Here is an 11,326-nt window from a genome sequence, read left to right as displayed (position 1 = left end):
ACTTATTTTTTTTGGCTTATGAGTTGTTTTCAGTTTATAAGCTGCTTTAGATAAGCTAAGCCAAACGGGCTCAATTATTTTTTTTGGCTTATTTTAAGCACAAAATTATTTTAAATTTGGTAACCAAACACTCAAAAAAATAAAAATTATAAGTGCTTTTCAAACAACTTATAAGCCAATCCAAACGGGCTCTTACTCAAGGGGATAAATAAGTAATAAGAGTATTACTAATCAAGGGGAGTTTAGTCAAAATACATTGTTTTTTCTCTAGGAGTTAGTGTTTTTTTAAGGGGTGTGACAAATACTAAGTGAACACTTATTTTAAACCCGAGGCCGGAGGGAGTACCAATTTCCAACACCTACCGGAGCAGACTTACTATTTTCACAAGCAAATATGGAGAAAGTAGCTTTAGCCCTAGCCCTCAGTACTTGAAAAACAAAATAGCTACCTACCTCTATGATCAGACCTATAAGCTCATCAGCTTAATAACTATAAGTCCTCACCAGATTAAATTTATTTTCTTGATAGAAAATAGGTGTCCCTTTTGCAAACTGGTAGTTCATTTACCATTATATCTGTGCGAGCATATATATATATATAACACTGCATACCTGACCTATCGTTAGTCATCAAATTGCTTTTATGGAAAGATAGATTACTCGTTCAATCATTAATAATATTCAAATTTCTAAAGATGAATATACTAGTTCCATTCCGCTTTGTGAGCAGAATATTACTAATGTGTATACTAGTTGATAGGGGAAGAAAAGATTGAAGTAAAAGTTGGAATATTACTTTGGCAATACGAATAGCTCAATGAAATTAAATTCTGAAAGTTGGAAGAGTTGTATGAGAATAGAATGACATCAAATATTTTCGAACGATCCAAAAATTTCAAATTGTTGCATGCACTGAGAGATGGAGTATCAAAAAGAAGTCTAAGATATTGATGAACTCAGTTAAAGCCACAGCATGATTTTGCATTTCAATAAGTAGCCTGAGTAAATGTACTAGCCTTGGGCGTGTGTAGGTACAATAAGTGCAAGAGACAATTTGTGCGCGTTGCAGAGTGGGGAATAATTGCTATATAATGGTTCAAAGAATAGGCTGCACAGAATCTTGTGCTTCCTCATAATCAAGTGAACATGAGCTGAGCCTGGAAAAAGTCAACTTTCCCTAGCTCCGAATTTTCTATAATTTATTTTCCCATATGGCAATTATTTGATCAATAACCAGAAAAAAAAAAATGCACAAAGCAAATGGATCCACATAGCTAGCTGTAAAAGGAACCCCCATGTATATTTATAGGCTGTATAGATGAACAAAAACACTAGTAGCTCATTGTCTTATTTCTGTCTACTCAATACTGATCAAACAACACATATTCTACATTACAATTCACAGCATCAACACATACAGAACAATGTTTATGACAAAAGTGGCCGAGTTGTTTGACCTAAACGAAGACTACATTGAAAGTAAAAAAAGAATTACAAATTACTCCATTTGCAAGAGAAACTAGTCTCCAAGAGGCATATCACATCTACTTCAACTGAAAGCAAGCCCCTGCAAAACATGAAATAATTAGACTCAAGAATCATATCAGGTGTTTCAAAGAATAGAACACCAGTAAATGGCCATACCTTGTCACATTACTGAAACGCATCATCTAGCTTTTGTCTGTACTGAGCCAAGGTCTGTGATTATGAAATATAAAGGGGTACTTGGTCATACAAAGATAATCAATAGCTATTATCGGCTAAACGGTAAAATGCAGGATTTTAAAGAAACATAAACACTACTTGCTCTGCTTTTTACTATGTTACTTTTGACTTGTTTCGTCTGTACTAGCTGAAGAATATCTCAATTAATGTTTGAGAGGTGAAAACCTGAGAATTCTTACCTAGAGAACTTAAATCAAATGAAACTCCAAAGTATAAAAGCAAAGCACCATTTGTTTGGCCTTTGTTAAAGGTAGCAACAACCTAATTTTCCGAATCTTAAATATCTGATTACATAACTTCGTACTTGTTTAGCAAACTGTTTGAAGTTTAACTTTGTGCTGTAACCCTATTGTTATGCCCAATCATAACCTTTGCATGTTCTAAGCTATTTTCTCATTTGTTACCTTTAAGCGAATTAACCAGTTGAGCAGTTTTAGAAGTTACATACCTTGGTATAAGCATAGACCCCTGCCTCTGTCGGTGCTGGAGGACTTCCTCTACGAATAAACCTTCCCTCTTTGAAAATGTAAAGCATGGGGATTCCAGTAGAAAGTTCCAAACTTATAACCTAAAAAAAAAATTAAAAAAAAGATTTTCAATTTGTAATGTTTCTTAGTAGGACCAGACAAAAAATGCAAGCGATTCCAATAAGTTTGAAATTCTACCTCTTGGGATGTTAGCTTGTCGAGATACATAATGATGGACCTCAACGAGTTCCCATGGGCAGCGATCATTATATTTTGTCCACCTGCCAGTTGGGGTTCAATCTGCAACATTACAGCAACAACATCATTTCATACCAACCTAAAATAGGGTTGGTAATATGCTGGAACGGAAATATGCTTCTGCTTACGTGCTCCTTAAAGTAGGCAACAGCTCTCTCTGCACACATTTCCAAACTTTCTCCATTTGGAGGAGGAATATCATAGCTGCGACGCCACTCATGAACCTGCTCCTTTCCATATCTGTCAGCTGTTTCCTGCTTATTAAGACCCTGTAATTCCCCATACCTACAACATTGCACAGCCATACGCATCAGAACCATCAAATGATATAATAAGATATAGGGAAGAATAACCTTAGAAGGAGAAGATATTTTACATTCTCTCGTTTAGTTGCCAAGCTGTTACAACTGGTATACATTGCTTGTTGGTTGCTTCACTAAAAATCTGACTCCAAGCATTTGCTTGCTCGCTCTCTTCATGAATGATAGTTGGCACCTAAAATTGACATGACAGTGGCAATGATACATATTTTAGGGTACCAATACAGAAGCCTCAAACACTTCACATAGGTCCATAATATCTCTAATATCTTCTGTTGTGATACAGTTTTTCCCAAACACATCTTATCATTGTGGAATGAATGTAAGGAAAATCCAAAAGTTACAAGCTTTTAACCATAAAAGTACCTTCTTGCGCCGGTGCTGGGTCATGGCAAGCATGGCAGTCATTTGAGCACGAATCAAAGCAGAAGTATAGATCATGTCAACAGGTATATTGCTAATTCGTTTCCCAGCTTCAATGGCCTCTTCCACACCCTTTGTAGTTAAAGGCACATCTACACAACCAGTGAACAAGTTTTTCTCATTCCACATAGACTCGCCGTGTCTAATCAGGATCAAAGCAGCTTCACCTGAAGGGAAAAAAATGGAAGATGATAATTATAAGTGGTGTTGCATTAGAAGCTTAAAACAGTAATAAAATTATTCTTATGTTATGCTTATGATTTTGAAAATAGAAGTTCAAGAGAGGGACTGTCATACTTGTTTTTTTCTTGGAGTCACTGGAGTTGGTACTTGATGGTGCTGAAGCTGCATCAAAAACCGCAGCCTGAGAAGAAGAGGCTTGAATTACACAAGTACTTCTCTTTTTAGAACAATAACTTCCTCCTCTCAACAATCCAACATCAACCTTGAAACCCTTGGATACCGATCTTAAGGAAACATGCCCATAATCAGGACACAATCCAGAGTTACCATTATTTCTACAAGACTGAAGAGGTCCAACTGTTTGGTAAAGTGTTATTGCAGCCATACTGTGATCAGAGAAACCACAATTGTCAATGAAAGTTCATGCGGTAAAAAATTTCCGCATCCAATCAAAAGCAGCAGCATATCAACTAGTCAAGGTGCAGCAAGAAAGTACAACACAGTTGCACAGGAAAACAAAAGAACAGAGGAACTAAGGGCCCGTTTGGATATAAGCTTTTTTTGCCTTTTTACAAGTTTTTTTTTCTTTCAGAAACCTGTTTGGTTATACATCGTGTTGATTTTTCACTCCAAACTTGAAAAAATGTCTTAAAAAACTTCCCGCATAAACTTTCAATAACTTTTCAAGTGAAATGCCTTCCCAAACACAACTTCAACTTCCAAATAATCTTTTTCAACTTTACTTCAAATTCTACTAATTTTCAAATATCACTTGATTCATATCCAAATGCCTACTAAGACTGAGCGTTATGGTAAAAAATTATGAGCATTTCATAGGTCATAACCATCAACTTATAAGAAAGAGGTTAAAGAGTTAACCAAAAATGTTACCCTCCTTATCAGAGATATATTGTTTCCACCATCAAGATGAAAATGAATATGCTATACACAGAGACATTTGAAAAATATCACATATCTACAGAGGAAAAGAGCACATAGAGAGAGAAAACACAAAAGCAGAAAACCATAGAGCAAAATCCCATCAATTTGAATAACTAAGCATTACACAATAAAATTAGCAATCAAGATAGATCTAATTCAATATTAAGAACTACCTACTGAATAAACAAGATGTAACATCGCTTAAACAAAGTGGGGTTGGCCCATATTAATCATATATACATTATATCAACACATAAAAGTAGAAAACACATAAAAATCCCACATCAACACTTCTACATAGAACATATCGAAAACATGGAACCCATAATTTTTTTTTTGAAAAGCACTCACATAAACAAGAAAAAGAAAACCTAGTTAAGAACACAAAGATCAACACCATAAAATGTAGAATACAAAGAATTAATAAGAGATCTTACCCTTATTTATAAGGCCAAAACGATGCAAGGAAATGCTTGTAAGTTGTTGAAGAAACCAAAGTAACGGAAAGTGGAAAATTAATCTTGTTTTCCCCACTATTTCTTTTCTTTCTTTTGGTCTTGTTAAATGGGCAAAAGGGTGTTGAGTTTATATCAAGAAAAGTTGGCGGAGAAGAAAATGGAAAAAAAAAAACTATGCAAACCCCTTTAAAATAGACCTAAGTTGCTTCACATTTCATGCATAAAATGATACTCCTGTGCACTGATAAATCAAGATTCTTAGGAGGAAAAGGGATGCTTAGGAGAAATCGTTTTCTTGAAAACGGAACAAAGAAAAGCCAAAGAATTTTCCCTCAGAAAGGCAGTTGGCAATTAGGTGTTAAGGAGAAGGCAGAGTATACGACAATATAATATAGTGTGTCTCTATGTGCTTTGGTAGGTGTGGCTCTATGTGTGACATGGTGTATTTTTATTCAATTTCTATTTTTCCTGTTCTCATTTTGACCATCTTTACTCTTTTCCCATTTTTCTTCCTCTCCTTTATTTTTCACTTTCCAAAGTATGAATAACGTTTTCTTTTTCTCGATAATACTTATGGTGTATGAGTCAACTCGGATGCACCTGAATTAATTTGGAAAAATTACAGTCAAATACTATCTAGTTTATAAAATATGTATACAATATTTAAATAGTGGATAATGATTGTCTGGTGCACAAAGCATCCCGGAGAAGGGGCACAACCAAAAGGGTGTGATGCAGACATCACCCTAATGCAACGTTTAGCAGAAATGCATTAGTGGTTGTTTCCACAACTCGAACACATGACCTACAGGTCACACGAAAACAACTTAATGTTGCTCCAAAGCATCCAAAGTGTATAAATAGTGTATACTTTTAAATAAATATACATATATACAGTCAAAGTGTATAGGTACTATATATTTTGGTCATCTCGGTAAACTAGTTGGCCGAAGGGTAACATTCACCTAAGTTTCCCTTTTAAATTTTATGGGATTTCAGTTATTTTTTATCAATACAGATATTAATTCTCTATTCATTAAGACATGAATAAATTAATAAGAAGGAATTACCTAATATTTTTGTCTCGACTGAGTATGGACATTCTTACGGAAGACATTCTCACAATTAGAGAGAAATCTCTACTTAGCTTTAATAGTTGTCAATTAATTTCGTCAATAGGGACTTACTGTTCAATTTTTTCCTCTGAATTTTTATGAGAGTGGATACATGAATGGTGAATGAAAGTAAGAATGAAACTCTAGAGTTAATTAATCTAATTGTACAAGATATAAAGGTAGTCATCATTCATAAATTCAAATTTGACGTTTGAACATGAATTTTATTTCCACCACAAAATTACAAGAATAAGATTGAGTTTTCCCTTTCATTTGAATTATTCAAGGTGATTTTTTATTTTTATTATAGCTGAAGTGCTTATGCTCAATATGTTCTTGAGGTGTTATGGAGAATATTAAATTATAAGTTATTAACAAGTGTAGTATATTTAGTTAATCACATTCTTTAAATTTTGAAGTCTGAAACGTTGAAGTCAAAATCAATAATGGTCGTTTATAGACAACCCTTTGGAAGATTCATAGGGACCTAACCCTTTCAACTCTCAACAATACAACGACTTTAATACAACACCAAACTAATGCAGCTCTTCAAAATTGTCCATAAGCATCACCTAACTCCACATAACCCCTGCACGTGCCTCCCTTTATGTCACGTGCTTTGGATGTTCAATGATCTATGTCTGCTGAATCCACCCACCTAACCAACAGGAGAAGGAATGCATTCTTTACATAGTTTAAAAAATGATGGCAATTTTCTAAAGTTAAAAATAATAATTTCACTTACATTTTTTCATTATATTATTAATAACAATTTCTTATGACCACAGTGATTGATTCTGAATTTCACTCGGGGGTTCCAAATATACATCAAAAGCTAAACATAAAAAAATATGTAGTCGGACGTGAAGACGAACTTTCTTTTAACGTATGTCAATTTGCTTAGGGTATTCAAAACTTATCTATGTACACAAACACAAAATATCTACTCTATATATACGGTGTAATTTTTTGCCAAGGTGTTTAGGTGAATACCCTCCCACCCCCCAAAATCCGCCCCTATATGACCATACAAATGTTATGACATATTTAATACTACAAATATTTTAGTTTCGAAAGCTTCTTTTTCTTTCTTTCCAACGCGCACCACGTGTTGACACCAAACTAACTCAATTTACTATGTTTTTTTTTAATAAAAAAAAAACTTACTCTATGGTTAGGTAATTTAATGTTGTAAGAAAATGCATTAATTAACCGTGGTTAAAGGTAGAGTGCGTTGTGTTAAACACATATCATGCATCTATTTGGTTGATGTAAACACCTGGATTGTTGTCCTCCTCCCGTCCTTTCCTTTTCAATGTCTCGGTTTTCTTGAGCATTATTTATGGCAACTCAGATTATGGTCAAACCTAATAAGTTGGTGAGGCGAAAGAAAGATTCGGAGCTCCCAGGAATATGCTTTTGCAATTTAAAGTTACCGTTCCTAATTTCCCTGTCGACCTAATGCCTAATTGTAAAAAAGCAAAGTAAATTGGCCACTTATTGTTGGACTCCAATGGAATGATTTAAATATGTGATAAGCTGTTTTCCGTGACACTTGCAGGATTATGTCTCCTAAACTTTTAATTTTATTAGCTTTAGTAAATTCTGTTTGTTTTTCTAATCTAGTGAGAAACCAGCTGACTTTTTTTGTATTAAAAACAAAAGAAAGGAGGACTTTTACTCCTATAAAACTTTGTATAAGTTTTTCCTAGAGCCTAGCTATTTCATTCTCTCTTTTCTTTGAAATAATAAAGTAATGGTGTAAGATCATTTCACACTTTGTATAAAAAGGAAGATATTAAAGAAACATATCATACTTTAATATAGATTAGATTTATGAGCTAATATGGGAGACACAAGAAGTCATGACATGACTATATAACCATAGTATGTGGTTGCCTATTGCCATGCATATAATCTCCGAGTTTGATTTCTCAAAAGTTCATTTAACTATCCTTATTGTAACACAAAAGTCGCTTAATTTTATTTTGTAACTGAAAAGTCACTCAACTTCCATCTTTGTAACACAAAGTCACTTAACTTTGTGTTGTATCTAGAAAGTCACTTAACTTTCATCTTTGAAACACAAAAGTCATTTAACTCATTTTAGTCAACTTTTGTTGACGTGACATTTTTAAAAAAGTTAAATTCTTATTTAATATAAACTCACTCATTTTTACCATTTAGTGATCCGCCCTACTAACCTGACCCGCTATCCAATGAATTTAGTAATGGACTTGATGAAGATGTCTGAGAACGACAACGAATCATAAAATCGGTAGTGTAAATTTTGTAGAGCAAAGTATTAATCTAGTAATTTTGAAAAAAGTCACTACTTCCTGCATTAACAAAGTGATTGAAACGTTGATAATAGATTTGGCATTTACTTTCCCTGCAATCAATATCAACTTCTTATGGTATTCTCTGTAAAATTCAAGCTGCTTGCTCAAGGAAAGGAAATTGTATTCTGAATACATCATAGATGAAAAGAAGAACAAAGGTACAACTATACTCGGTTGATTTGCGTAATATTTTGTGAATAGAATGTATAAATTTCCTTGAAGATCTTTTACTACTTGCAAATAGCTTAGCAGTAGTGTCATAGTAACCAGATGAACTTGAGGCAAAATTTTAAGGCCTGAGTAGGGAGGAGAATCCGGCCACGTTACCAGTGAAAAATTACTAGTAAATTTCAGTCCTTAGTGCTTTGTTATAAAAATTTGGATAGCGGGTCCGTTTAGTGGGGCGGATCACCAAATGATAAAAATGGGTGAGTTTATATTAAATAACGATTTAATGGGTGAGTTTATATTAAATAACGATTTAACTTTTAAGAAAATGCCACGTCAGCAAAAGTTGACTAAAATGAGTTGAGTAGTTTTTGTGTTACAAAGATGAAAGTTGAGTGACTTTTGTATTACAATGACGATAGTTGAGTGATTTTCCAGTTACAAACAAAGTTAAGTGACTTTTGTGTTACAATGAGGATAGTTGAGTGACCATTCTGAGAAATCAGCTCTATAATCTCCCGTAGCTATTTCCTATGGAGCCCTTTAGAGGACAATCTTGTTTGTTCCGCCTGAGTCAGTGCAACAGCTGAGTTTTCTTTGTGTTCATTTCTCCTTTCACCTAAATTCTCAGGCATTTACACCTAATATTTTTACATGAAAGACAAATGGTAACTAATTTTCTGTTTGCAATAAATGAGCTATGGTAATGAAATCAATAAACAGTTTTATTGAATTTATTTCTGCTGACCAGGGATGCAGAAGTAGCTAAATGTCAAGTTTATGAGAAATGGGATCTTAACTACATCTTTAGACAATAACTTCAGCACACAACAAAGAATTCATGCAGCTATTAAGATCCAATTCTATTGTTATTGTAGAATATTGGGCTACAAAAGCCGAAACCCCAAAGGTTCTTGACATTTCAATAACACAATATCACATATTTTGAATCCAGTGAATCTAAGTTATAGCACAAGCCGTGAACCTTGTTTGATGCATGCAAAACACTTCCGATAGGTTAATTACCCTGTCCCCATTTCGCTCTTATGGTGCTAAAAAGGTGGTGTTATTTAAGCATTTTGGATAGCAGAAACCAACAATAAAATCAATAGATGGACAGTACTTCTGCCCTCATATAATGATTCTATTTGGATCACCAAAGATCAGTGTAACTCAATTCATACTATTAGCGAGCTACTACTATTTCAGTTGGCACGTTTTTTCTCCTGCTAAAGAATGTCTAAGATACTTGGCACAAACCAAGACCAATAGAACATATCTTGCAAGGAGTTTGTCCAAAGTAAATATGGAGGCTAGACACATAATGTACATTAATGTGAGAAATCAAAATTGAATAGAATTTGAGCAACACTAGTCTTGTATTTACAAAACCTGTTGATGGATGAACCCCAGCAAAGTGGTCAAACTCTAATATTGCTATATGTATACATCTTACATAAGATAGAACGGGTAACAGAAAATGCATATTTCTTATCTCAAAGATTGCACCTACAAAGCCGAAAAGAGAAAAAACATGGTAACTTCTCAAGGAAATTAACAAGTCATAGCATTAATGCAGGCATTACTCTTCAAACCTACAGCATTCAAATGGTATATGTTAAGTAGGACAACACATTAAGTTTTCCCCTTACACACTTTCCATACCTTTTTGCTTCCTTTCCCTGATGGCAGCAGCAGAAAAGGAGCACTCAAAGACACAAAATTATAAGTGTTCTTTCTTTCTTATACTCAATGTTTCCCGATACCGCACTCCTGATACACTGATATACTATATTGCTTGGACTCTACAACAACCCAAACTACCAAAAACTTGGTGGAAATTTTTCTCAAATCAACACAATGTTCGAGCCAAAGTTGTGGTATACTTGGTTTTTTCAATCTGGTGAACTACTAGATGATTTCAGAACTATTAATCGACAAGCATTCTCCTTAAACTTAATATTGCTTAGTCAAATGATTTTCATATTCTGAAATGTGAATTTCAAGAAAAGAAAAGGCGGACAAGAGATATTTAAGTATCAAAGCCAGAGAATTTACCTGCTGTAAGTACCGGCACAACATGGAATGAATCAGATCAAACGTATAGTTCAACACCAACTGTAATTTAGTTAATCCTCCATCACCTTTGCCTCCTCATACCACTGCTGGATATTGGTGATAAAAAATGAACTTTGAGCCTAACTCGACCTCAAAAGTTAGCTCATGAAATGAGGATTGCCCAAGACAAAACTCAACAATTAGAATCCACCAAATTTGACTCGGCTGTCTGATATATGTACAGATAAATGATTAAATTCTGTTCCAGAATAGGAGCTGCATTATGTACACCAAGAAGAGGTAATGACATAGATTCTCGAGCTAAAGCAGAATAACATCTAAGATTGTCACTAACAAGTCATATTGCATAGACAAACACTCATACCAAACTGCTTTGTGAACTGATGCAATGCAGCAGTGCATTTTCTCAGACACTATTGTGACCTCAGTTGCACAAGTTCTTGTACTTGACAAATGGTGACCACGTTCCATTTGCTAAGCTGCAAATTACATGCAGACTATCCACATTTGGAACTTTTACAAGATAAAACTCGTCAAGTGGGAATGGTCCAAAAAATGGTTAAAATAGGTATTTTTTATCGGAAAAGGGTCAAAAATACCTCAATAAAATATCATTATTGTGCTTTAAAGTATAAAGTAATTTTACCCTTTCATCTAATTTTGAGACCACATATACCCTTTTAGTTAACAGACCTCCACACAAGCTGCCAACATGGAAGAAAAAATGACGTGGCTGCCAACGTGGAAATAAAAAACCTCAACGGGCCTGCTTCTCTCCAGCTGAGTCTCCACTGGCTGCCAAGCCTCTGATTTTTACATCATAAAAGACTTCCTCAACTTTCCTCA

General features: G+C 34.4%; 1 protein-coding gene across 1 annotated transcript; it reads right to left on the bottom strand.

Annotated features, from left to right (window-relative positions):
• Positions 1-1,275: 1,275 nt before the first annotated feature.
• Positions 1,276-4,982, bottom strand: LOC132033777 (2,3-bisphosphoglycerate-dependent phosphoglycerate mutase 1). Its single transcript, XM_059423854.1, has 9 exons — positions 4,756-4,982; positions 3,491-3,762; positions 3,137-3,360; positions 2,827-2,945; positions 2,579-2,735; positions 2,391-2,492; positions 2,174-2,293; positions 1,645-1,698; positions 1,276-1,567 (listed from the first exon to the last, which is right to left on the bottom strand). The coding sequence occupies exons 2-8, from the start codon at positions 3,759-3,761 to the stop codon at positions 1,654-1,656; spliced, it is 1,038 nt and encodes a 345-aa protein (XP_059279837.1). The 5' UTR covers position 3,762; positions 4,756-4,982; the 3' UTR covers positions 1,276-1,567; positions 1,645-1,653.
• Positions 4,983-11,326: the final 6,344 nt, after the last annotated feature.

This window comes from Lycium ferocissimum, chromosome 10 (genome assembly GCF_029784015.1).
Source record: "Lycium ferocissimum isolate CSIRO_LF1 chromosome 10, AGI_CSIRO_Lferr_CH_V1, whole genome shotgun sequence".
Lineage (NCBI taxonomy): Eukaryota > Viridiplantae > Streptophyta > Magnoliopsida > Solanales > Solanaceae > Lycium > Lycium ferocissimum.
Note: the sequence above shows the minus strand (reverse complement) of the source record. Positions and strands in the feature narration are given on the sequence as shown.